The sequence below is a fragment of the Chenopodium album genome, chromosome 20 (genome assembly GCF_948465745.1).
Source record: "Chenopodium album chromosome 20, dcCheAlbu1.1, whole genome shotgun sequence".
NCBI classification, from domain to species: Eukaryota; Viridiplantae; Streptophyta; class Magnoliopsida; order Caryophyllales; family Amaranthaceae; genus Chenopodium; species Chenopodium album.
The window spans coordinates 1980938-1998636 of NC_137853.1; the positions used below are offsets into that span (position 1 = coordinate 1980938).

At 34.8% G+C, this 17699-nt stretch overlaps 4 protein-coding genes across 4 annotated transcripts; all 4 read left to right on the top strand.

Moving 5' to 3' along the window:
* Positions 1-703: 703 nt before the first annotated feature.
* LOC145599372 (phosphoethanolamine N-methyltransferase-like) lies at positions 704-5096 on the top strand. The gene is made up of 11 exons (XM_081655762.1): positions 704-1359; positions 2358-2495; positions 2586-2723; positions 2905-3045; positions 3304-3387; positions 3594-3735; positions 3861-4141; positions 4223-4384; positions 4480-4533; positions 4639-4713; positions 4801-5096. Exons 1-11 carry the CDS (start codon positions 1333-1335, stop codon positions 4906-4908), a joined length of 1350 nt encoding a protein of 449 aa, XP_081511888.1. The 5' UTR covers positions 704-1332; the 3' UTR covers positions 4909-5096.
* A 1561-nt stretch (positions 5097-6657) lies between these two features.
* LOC145596545 (phosphoethanolamine N-methyltransferase-like) lies at positions 6658-10806 on the top strand. Its single transcript, XM_081652723.1, has 11 exons — positions 6658-7012; positions 7965-8102; positions 8192-8329; positions 8502-8642; positions 9041-9124; positions 9347-9488; positions 9620-9900; positions 9992-10153; positions 10249-10302; positions 10408-10482; positions 10581-10806. Exons 1-11 carry the CDS (start codon positions 6986-6988, stop codon positions 10686-10688), a joined length of 1350 nt encoding a protein of 449 aa, XP_081508849.1. The 5' UTR covers positions 6658-6985; the 3' UTR covers positions 10689-10806.
* A 572-nt stretch (positions 10807-11378) lies between these two features.
* LOC145599115 (F-box/LRR-repeat protein At3g59210-like) lies at positions 11379-12641 on the top strand. The gene has a single exon (XM_081655525.1). It carries the CDS (start codon positions 11379-11381, stop codon positions 12639-12641), a length of 1263 nt encoding a protein of 420 aa, XP_081511651.1.
* Positions 12642-14678: 2037 nt separating this feature from the next.
* Positions 14679-17358, top strand: LOC145599123 (protein NRT1/ PTR FAMILY 5.7-like). The gene is made up of 5 exons (XM_081655533.1): positions 14679-14808; positions 15050-15264; positions 15461-15737; positions 15894-16245; positions 16539-17358. Exons 1-5 carry the CDS (start codon positions 14679-14681, stop codon positions 17356-17358), a joined length of 1794 nt encoding a protein of 597 aa, XP_081511659.1.
* Positions 17359-17699: the final 341 nt, after the last annotated feature.

Sequence of the window (17699 nt, forward strand, 5' to 3'; positions counted from 1 at the left end):
GCGTAGTTTTATGCCAATTCCTTTTGCATACCAATTTTAGTGCTACACATTTTTTAACATTGTTTGAAAATTTTTGTTATTAGTTAAGCACGTGTTATCTTCTCTTCTTGGATGTCTATGGGAGAGTTAAGATTCAAAGTCGAAGAACTCGACTATTAATTTTAGATGGAGGGAGCATAACATTTACTGTAGAAATTGAGGGAGTTGTGCTAGGCTGCTATATTCCTTAAGTCTCAGGGATAAGTAGTCATAAGAACATTCCAATCATTGATGAAAATAATACTACGTAGTTCATTTAACGAAGCAGAATAGACATTGGATCTTGGAATTAAGATATACGGAGTAAAAATATTCAATAGGCGTCGATCTCCATACTCCATATACGATATTAATTCACAAATTGTATAATTTCCCGCTAAATTATTCATTTTTTACAATGAGATTTGTAATGAAATTATTCAATATTATTATTACGATGTACAATTATATGAACTGGCACCAAAAATATTTTTTAAAAAATGAAGTGATTTAACCCACTTTAATTTTCTTGTTCATTTTCATTTGTACTTTGTTTATTTGGGATATAATTTCGTATATGCCAAATTGACGTGGTTGATGGAAAATCGACGTGGCTCTTTAAATTTGGAAGTCTAATACTAGAAACTCTCACTTTTTTTTCCCCCTTTTATTGGTTGTTTTTTATATGTGGCTTCTCGTTCTTCATATCGTGAGCTCTATTTCTCTTGCTCCATTTTTTTTTGGGAAGAAAACAGAGCATTTCTCTTGTTCCATTAATCTTAAGAAAATAGCCTAAATAGGTAGGGAAGCAAACTTTGGATAGAGATGTCATAAATAAAAAAACATACATCAACAATTCTAATACGTAGCTATATAAAAACCGAGGTGAAATTTTTTAAGTTCAATCAAATGACCACATAGAGTATATACTACTCGAATACTCGTTTTAACTTAACAAAATCATACATTATCATTTTTTTTTTAAAACCGCAACTAATTAATTAGCGCCATAATAAATAATCAGGAAAAGAGGCACCAGCATTTTATGTCTTATAGCTATGAGGATGAGTCTACAAAAGCCAAAAACAATAGAGGCTCTCCACTGTCTTCTTTCTCCACATTATTATTAAGGTGCTCCCTTTTCCCATATAGAGTTGTTTGTACCCTGCTTGCTTTGCAGCTGAATGCAGCAGAGAGGAAGAGCTCTCAACCTTAGATCAAGGTCTCTCTCTCGTTCTCGCCTCGTCATCAACGGTTCTTAGTCCTCCCTCCCTTTTAATTTTCTCTCTCCTCCACTTACTCTTGTACCAATATATGGCTCCTCAGAGTGCTCAACTTGAGGTATGTTAAAAACTTTCATTTCTTCTGCTGTTTTTATAATTTATTATAATATGATTATGTAATGCAATCACTGTGTGTTTTCATATGATCATAGTATACATAACTTGTTATTACTGTATGTAGTATAGTAATACTAGAGTTAATTAGTCCTAATACACCTAATCAATCATGGCTTGATTCTTGAATGCTTTCCTTGTTTGAATAAGTTTTTAGTTATGTTCACCGCTTCAGAATTTCTGACATAGTCGTCAACTGAGATCAGAACATCAGATTGATCTGGTTTGATTCGGAACTAGCTTACTTGAAATCATCAAAATATTATAAAAGAGGATTTAGAGTTGAAAACGACACTGATTTATAGGTAAAGAATTCACGTGTAAATGGAAACTGACATTTTGATATCCAATAGACCAATACTGTATTTTGTTCTGTACTTATAAATACTAGTGTATGTCTTTTAAAAAATTGATCAAATTACAGCGCCTATATATTGATTTGTAGTATACCCTTCATCAGCATCAAATTGTAATGTCATTTTTAGATAACGGAGTATCAAAGTACTTGTATAATTTAATGTACCATTTGTAGTGAATTTAGTTTTAAAATGGAATGGTTCAATAAACAAAAAGATGAAAAGGATAAATAATTGAGATATCAATCATATTACGAGCTAGTTATGATGATTATAAAGGCTTTGACCAATGAATTGTAAACTTGACATCTAACCAAAGTAAGGTGTGACTATTTTACAATGTACTCCTCATGCAATCGATTTGCTAATTAATGTGAATAAGTCAAAGAAAATCATGTCATTCATCGAAAGCATGTTAACTAGTCATTTCTTCATTTTGTGTCCAAAAAAAAAAAAAGAAGTCATTTCTTCATTTATTGTTAGGCAAGCTTTGAGCCCTTAATCAGGCTTGTTCACAAATCATGGTTGTATGCCGTACTGTTTTATGTACTGATTCAGTTTTACATGCTCTCCTGTACGGATACAGGTACTTCCTTCGCTTCCACCTTATGAAGGAAAGTCTGTACTACAAATTGGTGAGGGTATTGGTCATCTTACTGGTGAACTAGCCAAGAAGGCTGGCCAGGTTGTTGCTGCTGATGTCACTGGGAGTGTGAAAACTGAGGTGAGATCAATCAGTGATCCGCAATTTTACTGCTAAATTTACCGTATTTATTTGTGTAGACCATTCTAATATCCTTTGTTTTGGTTGCAGAGTGAAAGCCTTAGTTCACAGTACCCAAATGTGAAGTTCATATTTGCTGATGTTTCATGTCCTAATCTAGACATTTTACCAGAATCCTTTGATCTTATATTCGCTAATTCGTTTCTTGTGCATCTTTCTGATGATGAGGTAATCTTGGTGTTTGGCTTTTCTCTTTTCATATTGTGACCCTTATACATGACTGAGAATAAGATTCTTAATGAACTCGGCTAGTGGTGTGTCCAGTAACTTGTACCTGTGAGGTATCATTTGTTTCTGATAGTACTGTCAGTGTAAACAATTGGAGTGTATTTTACTTTTGGAACTGTAGGTTGGAAAAAGGGTTCAAAGCATGGTGAAATGGTTGAAACCAGGAGGCATTATTTACTTTAGAGAGACTTGTGCTAATGAAAGTGCTAATCAGAACCAAAGCAACTCAATCCACTTTCGCGATCCTAAGTTCTACTCAAAGGTTTGTCCTTTCATGTTTTTCATTTTCTTCTATGTTTTCTCTGTTTAGTATATGTATGTACGGATATCTTACTTAGCTTGTTAGATTTGTGAGGAAGGCAATTCAAAACTTCTCATAAACTTGAGTCAGCAGTCTTTAGTGTCATTATAATTTCATGTATCCTGCAGCAGTTCTGATTTTGAGGCAAAGTTAGTTTCAAAGAAATAGACTCACTGTTTTAATCAAATTAAATCAAGCCATTTTTTTTGATTGCTGCAGGTATTCAAAGAATGTCGCGTGCAAAATGAATCTGGGAACTCTTATGAGCTCTCTGTGGTTGGTGGCAAATGCAATTCAAACAAGGTCTTAGATATCCAGCTGCTCTATAGTATTCTCTTTTTGTTTTTGTTGGGTAGTTCTATTTCCTTACTTCCTATGTCCAGAATTAATTATCGTGTATTCCATAGTATATAGTATACTTTGACAACTACATCAGGACGTGGGGAGTACTTAATTCTTGTGTGGGAAGAGAAGTACTATTCACCTATTACTATCTTTGTCTATTTCAGATTTGCTGGACATTGCAGAAAGTTGATTCAGACAATGACAAAGGGTTTCAGCAATTTCTGGATAATGTTCAGTACAAAAGTAATAGCATTTTGCAATATGAGCGAGTCTTTGGCCCTGGTTATGTGAGCCCTGGGGGAATAGGTACACTTTCTATTGTTATCAGGATACTGTATTATTATTCAGAGTTATGGTAATCATATTAATCCGCTTATTTTTAATCAATTAATGTTTTTTGTATCGTTAATGAAACCATTAATTTTGGGCAGTAACCACGAAAGAATTTGTGTCGAAGCTTGGCCTGAAACCTGGCCAGAAGGTTCTGGATGTGGGTTGTGGCATAGGTGGAGTTGACTTCTACATGGCCGAGAAGTTCAATGTTGAGGTTGTTGGAATTGATCTCTCCATCAATATGATCTCTATAGCTCTTGAGCGTGCTGTAGGACTCAATTGTGCTGTCGAGTTTGAGGTAGCTGATTGTACAACAATAACTTACCCAGACAATGGTTTTGATGTGATCTACAGCCGTGACACCATTCTCCACATTCAGGTGATTTAAACTTTTATAGTTTTTACATCCCTAGTAGCAACTTTTGGCATTATAACTTTGCTACTTATATTTGTTTTTCAGGATAAACCTGCATTATTCAGATCATTTTACAAATGGTTGAAACCTGGCGGGAAAGTTTTAATTACTGACTACTGCAAGAATGCTGGTACACCATCACCTGAATTTGCAGCATACATTAAGCAGAGGGGATATGATCTCCATGATGTGCAGGCATATGGCCAGGCAAGTGTATATGATTTTAGTCTTATTGCCCTCTCTGCAATTACAGAACTTTTTTCCATTAGCATGTGTGCTGAAATATCATTCATTCGATCCAGATGCTTAGAGATGCTGGATTTGAAGAAGTTGTTGCTGAAGATAGGACCGATCAGGTTTCATAAGTCTCCCTTTTCTTTATTTTATCTACATTATATTCGATTACCAATTGGAGTTTTATTGTCTTTTATTTTCTTATGGCTTTGTGTTTTCTGGTTTAGTTTCTTCAAGTTCTAGAGAAGGAACTTAATGCAGTCGAGAAGGAAAAGGAAAGATTTATTGCAGACTTCTCTGAGGTTTGTATTCAGAGAACAGACTTGAGTATAGTTCAACTACAATTTGGACTTTTTTTTTTTTTTTGTCTAAATGTGCTTAATGTGCAGGGAGATTACAATGACATAGTTGGTGGCTGGAAGGCCAAGGTTGTCAGGAGTTCATCCGGTGAGCAACGATGGGGTTTATTCGTTGCTGAGAAAGCAGTGAAGAACTGATCTTTGCCAGCGCCTCTAATTGGATTTTACAAGTGTTTTCAGTTATGAATCATGTGTACTCTGGTAATTATTATAATTATTCTGTCATGAGATTAAGTGGAAAACTGATGCAATTCAAATTATGTATAACGTTCCTAAATGCCTAATACTACCAATTTAACCCTGTATGTTTAAATTGATTACTACAATTACAAGTTCTTACACAAACAAAAGAATTTATCAATCATGAAGCCGAGGAAGGGGCAGGGAAAGGGAAGGTGAAAGGGAGGGAGAAGGTGAACTTGTATAAATGTGTCACAAGCAAGTGTAAGGGGTATAAGAAGTCGTAGATTTATCGCTCATTAGTCTTCTTAACCATCTTAAACATAATGAAATTATCATCAATTACCTTGTTGCCTTTGATCTGTTTGTATCTCTCCTTCATATCAATTTTATGGTGTGAATTGATTGTAATAAGCGTAGTCTTAACTCTTACGTCCAAGAACAGGTTGTATCCTTTGAAAATCTTTACTTGTTCCATGCCAGTTCCTTTTGCATATATCTTAGCTTCTCAGACTCATAATTTTAGTGCTATATATTTTTGGAAATTGTTTGAATATTTTGTGTTATATCAGGCTTATCACTCATGGGCAAAAATGTGTTATCTTCACCCTTTATGATTGGGAGGTCTCTAGAAACTAAGATTCAAAGTCGAAAAGTGTACATTAAAATAGTATACATGACTATTAATTTTATGTGGAAAGCTTAATACTTGTATATAAAAATCGAGGGGGTCGAGCCGCTAGCCTGCTATATACTAGTGATTAGTCTCAGACTCTCAGGGCCTCAGGGGGTATAACTGGATAAGTCATAAGAATATTCCAAAGATTTATAAAAATATTACTGCTCAATTAACGAAGGAGAATAGACATTGGATCTTGGATTTAAGGGATAAAAAAACAATAGGCGTCGATCTCCGTACTCCATATACGATATTAATTCACAAATTGTATAATTTAAGTCTAAAAATCCCAATCAAACAGAGTTATCGTGATTATGGCTTTTTTTGTCAAAAAAATATTCTTTTGCTTATCAACTTATCCTCGAGGAATCAAGATTCCACCTTCTCTTTGAGTTTATTTTTAATGAAATTATTCATTAATTTAAATTGATTTGTGATGACTATTCATATTTATTATTCAGAAGCACAAGTATTATGTATTAGCATTAACATTTTCAAAATGAAGTGATTTAATCCACTCTAATTTTACTTCTCATTTCATTTGTACTTTAGTTATTTGGGTTATTACTTTTTTTTTTTTTTGAAAGAATTTGAGTTATTACTTTGTATATGCCATATTGACGTGGTTGATGGAAAATCGACGTGGTTTCTTTATTTTGGAACCATAACTCCATAAGAGAAAGTGTCACTTTAATTTAATTTTTTTTTTTCTTTTTTTTCTGTTTTTGATATCTGGCTTCCCGTTGTTCATATCGTGACCTCTTTTTCTTTTGTCTAGTAATTTTAAGAAAATAGACTAAATAATCAGGTAGGGAAACAAACTTTGGACATAATAGATATTAATTGATCAAAATAAAAAAAAAAAAAAAAAAAACGTTTCAATACTATACTATTTGAGTTCCCTTATATCCCGAACATCATACAATTTACATAAAAACCAAGAGAAAATTTCTAAGTTCAATCAAATGACTACATAGAGTACATATCAGTCGAGCACTCATATAACATACAAAAATTCTTGTTATCATATTTAATTAGCACCATAATTAATAATGAGAAAAAGAGACCCCACAGTATATGTCCTATAGCAATGAGGACGAGTCTACAAAAGCAGAAGCAAAATAATAGAGGCACTCCACTATCTCCATTCTCCACATTATTAATTAAGGTGCTCTTTCTTCTTATATAGTGTTGCTTTGTACCCTGCTTTGCTTTGCTTTGCAGCTGAATGCAGCAGAGAGGAAGAGCTCTCAACCGTAGATCAAGGTCTTTCTCTCGTTCTCGCCTCGCCATCAACGGTTCTTAGTCCTCCCTTTTTTAATTTTCTCTCCTCTCCACTTACTCTTGTGACAAGATATGGCTCCTCAAAGTGCTCAACTTGAGGTATATCAAAACTTCCATTTTTCAGCTTATTTTATAATTTTATGATATGATTTTGTTATGTAATCACTTTGTGTTTTCATATGATCATAGTATGTGTAACATGTCATGTAAGACTAGAGTTCATCAATTTTAATGTACTCCTAATTGATCATAGCTTGATTATGAATAATCTCCTTGTTTGAAGAAGTTATTAGTTATGTTAACCGCTTCAGAATCTCTAACATAGTCGTCAACTAAGATCAGATCGATCTGGTTTGGTTCAGAACTAACTTACTTGCTTGAACATTATAAAAAATTATAAAAGATGTAAAGTTGATAACGACTGATTTATTGGTAAAGAATTCACGTGTAAGTGGGAAAATGACATTTTGATGTATGAATACTGAATATTGATACATGTGTCTTCGTGATATTGATCAAATTACAAGGTCCCCTTATAAGTATCAAAAAGTGATGTCATTCTTTAAATAATGAAGTAGCAAAGTGTAATTTATTGTACCATTTGTTTTGTCATTACTCGTAAATGCAACTTTTGTGATGAAATGATGCTATAAACAAAGAGATCAAAAAGATTAATAATAGAAAGAAAATTGTAATATTTGAATCAATCAAATTAAAGGGTAAACTTATGCTTATAAAGGTGCATTGACTAGTGAATTTTAATCTTGACATCTAACCAAAGTAGTGTGTGTGACTGTTAATTGGGGACTTCGGGACTACTTAGTCCCTATACAATCGATTTGCTATTGAATGCAAATGAGTAAAAGATAATGTAATTCATCATATAAACTATAGAGCATGTTAACTGAAGTGCTGATGTATGTGTTGTTACTTGTTAGTCATTTCTTCACTGATTGTCAAGCAAGCTTTGAGCCCTTAATCAAGCTTATGATGTATGAAGTACTGTTTTATGTACCGATACAGTTTTACATGCTCTCCTCTATGGATACAGGTACTTCCTTCACTTCCACCTTATGAAGGAAAGTCTGTACTACAAATTGGCGAGGGTATTGGTCATCTTACTGGTGAACTAGCCAAGAAGGCTGGCCAGGTTGTAGCTGTTGATGTCACTGGGAGTGTGAAACCTGAGGTGAGATCGATCAGATCAGCAGTTTTACTTGCTAAATTTACAGTATTTATTTGTGTAGACCATTCTAATATCCTTTGTTTTGGTTGCAGAGTGAGAGCATTAGTGCACAATATCCAAATGTGAAGTTCATTTCTGCTGATGTTTCATGTCCTAATCTAGACATTTCGCCAGAATCCTTTGATCTGATATTTGCTAATTCGTTTCTTGTGCATCTTTCTGATGATGAGGTAATCTTTGTGCTTGGCTTTCCTCTTTTTATATTGTGATCAATATACCTAAATGAGAATATGATTTTTATACGAATTCGGCCAGTGGTGTCTCCAGTAACTTGTAGCTGTGTACATTTGTTTCTGATATTACTGTCAGTGTTAAGACTGTATTTTAGTTTTGGAACTGTAGGTTGGAAAAATGGTTCAAAGCATGGTGAAATGGTTGAAACCAGGAGGCTATATTTACTTTAGTGAGACTTGTGCTAATGACAGTGCTAATCAAAACCAAAACAACTCAATCCACTATCGCGATCCTAAGTTCTACTCAAAGGTTTGTCCTTTTATGTATTTCATCTTCTTCTCTATTTTCTCTGTTTGATTACATGTATGTGCAAAAATCTCACTAGACTTGTTGATTTTTGAGGAAGGCAATTCAAGACCTCTCGTAAACTTGAGTCAGCAGTCTTTAGTGTCATTATAATTTCAAGTATCCTGCAGCAGTTCTGATTTTAGGCAAGGTTTCAAAGAAATAGCCTCACTGTTTAAATTGAATTAAATCAAGAACCACAGACAAAAAGAAAAAATTCTCAGTTTCTACTCCACCTTAAGGATATTAGCTATAAGATGGATGGTTAAGTACTTATTCCACAGCTAAAAATCCAATTGCAATCCTTATTGTTTTATTGTGAATGTGACCAATAATTCTGAATTTTGTTTTGGTGGCTGCAGGTATTCAAAGAATGCCGCGTGCAAAATGAATCTGGAAACTCTTATGAGCTCTCTGTTGTTGGTGGCAAATGCAACTCAAACAAGGTCTTAGATATCCAGATGCTCTTTAGTGCTCTCTCTTTGTTGTTGTTGGGTAGTTTTATTTCCTTACTTCCTATGTCCAGAATTAATTATCGTGTACCCCATAGTAGATGGTATACTTTGACAATTAAATCCGGACATGGTTAGTACTTAAGTTTTGAGTGGGAACTGGGAAGAGGGGAGAAGTACTATTCACCTTTTACTGACTATCTTTGTCTGCTTCAGATTTGCTGGACATTGCAGAAAGTTGATTCAGAGAATGACAAAGGGTTTCAGCAATTTCTGGATAATGTTCAGTACAAAGCTAACGGCATTTTGCGCTATGAGCGAGTCTTTGGCCCTGGTTATGTGAGCACTGGGGGAGTAGGTACACTTTCTTTTGTTACCTGGATACTAAATTGTTATTCAAAGTTATGGTAATCATATCAATTGCTGTTTATGATTGTTTTTTTAATCAATTAATGTTTATTGAATCAATAAACCATTAACTCTGCGCAGAAACCACGAAAGAATTTGTGTCGAAGCTTGGCCTGAAACCTGGACAGAAGGTTCTGGATGTGGGTTGTGGCATAGGTGGAGGTGATTTTTACATGGCAGAGGAGTTCAATGTTGAGGTTGTTGGAATTGATCTCTCCATTAATATGATCTCTATAGCTCTTGAGCGTGCTGTTGGACTCAATTGTGCTGTCGAGTTTGAGGTGGCTGATTGTACAACAATAACTTACCCAGACAATGCTTTTGATGTGATCTACAGCCGTGACACCATTCTCCATATTCAGGTGATTTGTGTTTGTGTTTACCAGTCTTTTGTTTACATCACCAGTAGCAATTTTTAGCATTATAACTTTGCTACTTTATCTTATTTTTCAGGATAAGCCTGCATTATTCAGATCGTTTTACAAATGGCTGAAACCTGGAGGGAAAGTGTTAATCAGTGATTACTGCAGGAATGCTGGTACACCGTCACCTGAATTTGCAGCATACATTAAGCAGAGGGGATATGATCTCCATGATGTGCAGGCATATGGCCAGGCAAGTGTATAAAGATTTTATTCTTAGTGCCCTTTCCGCAATTTCACAACTTCTTTCTGTTAGCATGTATTCTGAAAATATTTTGTTCCATCCAGATGCTTAGAGATGCTGGATTTGATGAAGTTGTTGCTGAGGATAGGACTGATCAGGTTTCATTAGTCTCCCTTTTTTTTTTAATCTACATTGTCTTCGATTACCAATTATGGAGTTTAATTGTCTTTAATTTTCTTATGGCTTTGTGTTTACTGGTTTAGTTTCTTAAAGTTCTAGAGAGGGAACTTAATGCAGTCGAGAAGGAAAAAGAAAGATTTATTGCAGACTTCTCTGAGGTTTGTATTCAGAGAACAGACTTGAGTATAGTTTACAACATTTTGGACTGTTCTTTTTGCTAATGATCTGCTTTTAATCAAATGTGCTTAATCTGCAGGGAGATTACAATGACATAGTTGGTGGCTGGAAGGCCAAGTTGGTCAGGAGTTCATCTGGTGAGCAACGATGGGGTTTATTCGTTGCTGAGAAAGCAGTGAAGAACTGATCTTTGGCAGAAACTCTAATTGGATTTTACAAGTATTTTCAGTTATGAATCATGTGTACTCTGGTAATAATTATATTCTGTCATGAAATAAAGTGGAAATTTGATGAAATTCAAATTATGTGGACATGTGGTATAACATTCCTAAATTCTTAATACTACCAATTCAACCCTGTATGTTTTAAATCGATTACTGCAATCACAAGTTCTTAAACAAAAGAATTTGAGATCCAAGGGCTTCTAAAATCTGGTGTCATCATTCATCATCGACTATGACTCATTGTTGATTGTTCTATGATGCTTAGACTGTCTGGGTAGTACTTCAGATAACTAGATCAAGCAAATGTGATCATGACTTTTGCTCATCAATGAAATCATATAAATAAAAGTGTTGCAATTATTAAAAATAAAGTGCGTCTAATTTTAGTACAATACCAATTTTGACCAATAGAGTCATTATATTAGAGATTCTATGTGTGATCATTTCTTGATGAGCTTAAATCAAAGGTTAATAAAGCATATAAACCGTATAACTGTATTAAAATTTAGTGAAAGAATCGGCAATTAAAAATAAAGAAAAATATCCCACATCGAAAGTTTGAAAAGAAGGATCCGTTAATGAGTTCTATAAAAGTTAATTATATCTTCACATTTGTAACCACTTTGTGACCGATTAGAATACTAAATCTAGTCATGGAACTGAAGAGTGAGTGTAACAAATTGCGAAATGAAAGAAACAATAGAGATAGACTAAGTGATTTGCCAGACTGTCTTCTCCATAAAATTCTTTCAACCTTAGATACAAAATTAGTAGTTCAAACCTCCATACTTTCTACAAGATGGAAGCATATTTGGACCGATATCCCTTTTCTTAACTTTAGCTTCTCTGCGCCTCCTTCACCTGGTTATATTTCACCTTATTCTCCTACATTTGATCCTACATCACCTGATTATAATCCTTCGACACCGGGTTATATTCCGTCATCACCTGGTTATAATCCAGGTGATCCGGTATCACCTGTTTATGCTCCTACATCACCTAGTTATCATCCAGGTGATCTTGGTTATCCTCCGGTATCACCTGGTTATTCTCCTACATCACCTGATTATTCTCCTTTATCACCTGATTATTCTCCTGCATCACCTGGTTATTGTCCGTCTTCACTCATGGCTTCGAGGATGCTTTCTCCCGCTTGGTCTCTTGACGATGAATCAGCAGATTACATTCCACATTTTTCAGCTAATCCTAGCCTTAACGACTTTATCAGGTTTATTGTTATAGTTTTAAAACGCCGTGGAGCTTCTAAAATTAACAAGTTTACATTCTGGACAAATGCTAATTTGTCCCCAGTCTGCATAAATTATATCTTGTGTTACTTGGTTCGAGCAAACATACAGGAGATTGTATTCCATGCTGAAAATCGCTTGACATTGACATTGCCAGAATGTTTATATCTAAGTAAATCACTTGAGAAGTTCCAACTCGATTTTCCCTGTATCATTTTGTCCAATGGTTTTCTTGCATTGAAAGAGTTAAGGCTTCACGGTCTAATAGCATCCGAAAATCCAGATATTATTAGTCCTGAATTTCTCTCATCATGTCCTGCTTTGGAAAAGTTGTGTTTTCAAGACTGCAGATTACATTCATTGGTTTTGAGAGTGTCAGCTCCCATGCTTAAGACACTGGAGATACTGAACTCGTCCTTTTCTCGGGTTGTCGTTTCATCACCCCTGCTATCTTATTTTAAATTTGAAGGCAGTAATCCGGTAAACCTGTCTATGAGTGATAAATGTTGTTTGTTGGAGGCGGTAGATATAGATGTCATACATAACTATTCTGACACTGAAGAGAAGGCAAGTAAACTTCTCAAGATGCTTAGGAAGCTAGCAAACGCAAAATCTGTTGTCGTATCCTTAGACACTCTCAAGGTAATTGATTTCACTGCAAAACCTTAATACACATGATTTCACATTTTCACACATGTCAAATCTATAATCGTATACATGAACTAGTCTTAAGGGACCGAGGGATTATACACTTGAGTACTAAACTGCTTTAATTTATTTTTGTTATGTATACTTTATGATGATCTCGAAGGTGCTCGATGCATTGGATGATAAACTTACAAGTGAGCCATCACCCTTCCTTTGTTTAAAGTCACTAAAACTAAAAACCGACTGGACAATGTCTGAAGGCGGATGGAACTTTCTGCTGAAAAATTCGGCATCAGATGTTGAGACATCTATTCAAGTACCTTCAGCATTTGCAAGGTAAATAACTCTTATCCTGTTCATTTCCACCACCTTATAATCCTATCAAATTTATCAAAAAAAATTACCTTAATACTGTTTTCACTATGTATGTATGCAGATTAACAATGAAGAACTTCACCAGGACAACATTTTCTTAAACAGCTGCCTTGCCCCGGACATACTCTGGAATCCTGCAATTAGATTAGTATAGTTCAAGATTGTTTAATAATAAACTTGTAAAAGTTCATCACGACCTTAAGTATTAGCAGTTTGTTTTGACGAGTTTTTTATGCCTTAATCTTGTTGGATTCATTTTAATGTTTTTCAAAAAAAAAAAAAAAAAAAAAAAAAAAAGAGTATTCCATATGAGTTTGATTTGACTTTTTTCCCTTGTATCTCCTCTTGCCTATTTTTAGAAAGTCAGGCAGTCAACTTTTTTTTTAATTTCATTATGTAGTTTTTTATTTAATTATTTATTAGTAATACGCAAAAAAAATTGGATCTACATACATATTTGATCCGGAATATCATGGCTTTCGTAGACTTACCGCGCGTAATTATTGTCCTCTGAGTTTACTTGTAATAAAAATATCACAGGGGAAGATGTGGCAGATACAAGTTGATGCAATGGTTGACTTGCATTCTCATTTGAGAGTTTGAGACCATTATATTAGAAAAAAGTTTTCATATGATAAAGTTCAGAAAAAGTACATTACGATAAAGATTAATAAGGGATATCCTAATTCAAATTACAAATATAACAAGTTTGATGAGGCCTGATAAATTTTGATAACTTCAAATAAGTGACACGTAAATAAAACACATCCCGAATTACTTTTTAACTTCAAATTGAGCATTTGACGTGAGAGCTATATGTTGTCGAGCCAACACATTTATAATATAGGAGATAAACGACATACTGTATAAAGTTTAAGGCAAGTTATAGTCAAGAAATAAATTTATGGGCATGCAAGGCCAATGGGTTTATTTTTAGACAAAAAGGAATTGAAGGGAGTAAGTAAGATTAGTTTGGTGTGTTAGAGATGCATAAGCTAGTAAAAGTTCATATGTATGGATCGGATCCATTCTTTAAATAAGGGATTGTGACACTTAATTTGAAAACGTTAGTTGTACTTAAATTGAGATGAAAGGAGCAATATAATACAGATGCACAATTACAACTCAAGTCAACTCATTGGCGCTACACACTCTCCATCTAAGTCCTCACATTTCCAAGATTGAAAAGTGGCTAACAAGGCATGGATACACTCCATTTTCTATCACTGCAGCTGTAATTAGAGCAGTCATTTCGAATCAGCTGCCACTTTCTGTAAGTAACCTTCACTTAGTTTTGTAACTTTTTTTTAGATGCTTTACTTAGGTTTTGAGGACTTAAAATTGTGCTAGAAATTGCAATATGCAATACTTTCCTTTAATATCTAAAGCTTAGTAATAAGTGGGAACTGGTAAAGTTTCTATTATTCCATCATTCTTCATGTTAATTTTAATGCTAAACTCACAGATTTGATCTTTCACATTTCTAAGCATCCATGTTAATACAAAGTTATAAAAAGGTGATATTAAGAATTTTAAGATGATTAAAAAGAATCTTACAAGATCCCACTTACTTTATTTCTCCTTGTAACAAATTAAATTACAACTTAAATTGTCAATACAAAAATTTTTGACTTTGAACAAATAAACTGTAAACACTAAACAGGGAGAATATTGAGAAATTGCATGGAGGTCATGGAACAGGGGATACATTTACAGGAGGAGCAGAAAACAACACAATCTTGTTTTGTTTACCTGATAAACAAGATTAGAAGATTGTTCTCTTTTCCTGGATCAGAGGTGCTCTTCATTGCAGGTTAGTACTACGACAACCATATTCGGTCTAATAGGCTAGGAACTTCAGTCATCAAGGTCCTTAATTATATAATGGCCCTATATTTTGCTTGCTTGTTTGTCTAATTCATATGAATGGTTGATTCTCTTGAATATAAATCAAACTTAATAAAATAGAAATTTGTATACTATGAAACTTGAACTTTTTGTTGCATATGAGTTTTTTGCTTAACCGTGCAACTGTGCTCCATCTTGTCCTGCAGGCTTGCGCATCAGCTATGCTGTAGCAAATTTTATCTTCATGGTGCTAATTACATTCTTGACCGACGTATGGCAGCTGAGATTGTTTCAAGCGGTTGTAATTACAAATGTCCAAGATGGAGCCAAAGGAATTATTCTGATATTTATTGCCTCTCTTGGTGATGCTTACCTGGGAGACTCCAAGACATTGTTGTTCTCAGCTATTATATATTGCGGAGTAAGTAAACTTATTAATTACTCCGACATTACACCCATATAAATGTCTTCTTATTTTTAGCTCACATTATTCAATTCAATTTTTCTCCTGCTGCTAAATAACTTGTGTTGCAACTAATTAGTTTCTAAGCACACATAGGTAAGTTATGTTAAAAAAAACTAGTGATTATGTGATCATGGATAGTTCTGTGTTTCAGGGCCTGATGATGCTGTATAATACCTACCCATCTATAACAGACAAAGAGATAAAAGCATGCCGCGAAAGGGATATATGTGAGGAAAAACCCATAGGAATCTTGTTCTACTTGGCTCTACTACTAGTAACTGTTGGGCAATGTGGTCACAAAAACTACTTGAAATCGTTAAAATGGGAGGAAAATTTAGAGAAAAAGGAGAAACATAACCAACGGAAATTGGAGAGGAAAGATGGATTTAACAGAAGAATTTATAGTCGCATTAAAAATTCTAATGCAGGTAAAGATGTTCTGTTCCAGCTAAAGAAAAAATGGTATGAACTAACTGGGCTGTTGATAGCAATAATTGTGCTCCCTTATGTCGTAGCTAGCAAGCACACCCAACTTCTCATACGAATGTGTATGTTGGGGGTCAGTTCTTGCATATTTATTGTAGGGAAGTTGTCTTTGTACCCCTTTGAAGGACCTAGAGGAAGCCCGATCTTAGAGGTTTTCCATGTAATTTTGGTTGCATTCAAGAAACGGCGTTATGATATTAGTGGGACTCTTAAATACTTTGGAAATGACATTAGTAGCGATGATCACAACAGCAATAACAATGCTGACTCTGAGCCACAGGAAAATGTTGGTTCTTATTACGAGCCAATGCAGGCTGTCAGCACTGAAGTTGCTCATGAGTGTTCCAGTCCCCTTAATTCTGAAAGCAGGAGCAATGGGATCAGTGGTACTGATGTACATGGCAACCCAAAGAAATCTGATATAACAGACGATCTTACTGCTAGATTTGGGTAAATTTTCCTCTGTTCACCTTTTACGTCTAATGTATGCTTGATTTATGTTCTCCCTTTCCTGATAGAGATCCAATTCAGACCACGGTATCATTTTTTGATCTTGAGTGGGAGTCTTGATTATAGTCATCATAAACAAGAATGCACTCAGGTGGGTGTATTACATTGTACACCCACCTGAGTGCACTCTAATTTTGTCTAGACAATAGTATGATTTTATTAAAAACGCGTTATGAATAATTAAAAATAAGCCTAAATATGATCCAATAAGTAACAAGGTTTAAGAATTACAGGCTCTTCAACAAGGCTGCACTGTATAACCCATCCAGTGAAAACCCTGAAGCCGAAGTAGAGAATGGTAGACTTTGTACAGTCAAGGAAGTGGAGGATGCTAAGTGTTTCGTGAGGGCATCATTGTTGTCACTCACATTCTTAACATATGGTCTAATACAAGCATTTAGCAACACATTTTTCGTCGAGCAAGCAAATAATATGGATAGACACTTCCTGTCACGTGATTTGCCAGTACAGATCTTCAAAGGCTTCTCGAATTTGGGGGAATACACAGTAAACCAATTCTGCCGCAGCAAGCGCACAAAGCCACACCAAAGATTTCACGGTGCACTACGGATAGGCCTAGGAATGCTTGCTTCGTGTTTTTGCTTTATTGCAGCGTGTTCAGTCGAGGCCAAGAGGCTGCAAGCCCTGAAAAGCAACAAAACTTTGACAGCATTTTATCTTCTTCCGCAACTAATTTTGATGGGGGCCATGAATGCTCTGGCTACTAGTGGCATAGAGGATTTTTTTGACCATGAAATGCCTGATTCAGTAAGCATATCATACGGAACTATATTGGCCGATGGTATAACTGGTGTTGGAAAATTACTTAGCATTGCATTGTTTGCTGGTGTGAACGCCACCACCAAGCTACATGGTCACCGAGGTTGGTTTGGAGATCGAATTAATGATAGTCGTCTTGACAATTTCTATATTATAATGATTGGATTTGGATTCACTAGTTGGATAGTTTTTGCCATGGTTGCGTTTCTAGAGTGCCGTCATAAGTCAGCTGCTCCTCGTTTACAGCACATTGATCATGGCATGTTAGAGTAGTCTTCAATAGTTGGTGTATTTTTTGTGTATAGATGGTGTGTTTTATTCAGTTTGGGAAAATTATTATTTTAGAAAAATTTACGGTGGTGTTGAGTGTTACAGAGTAATTGTCTTTAACATATTTTAAGTAACGCGAATGTTCAATACTTTGCTAAAACCAGGGAGCAACTCTAATCCAAATAGACAAGATAGAAGGTATTTTTTTTCTTACTCCGTAAGTCTTGTAGTTTCAAAACTGCAAACAAGTCTCTTTATCACTTTTCTTTAATGTATTAGTATTAGAAATTGAAATTTGTCTTTTATTTTATGCAGGCCAAGATGGGAACCTTCAAGATAGTTTG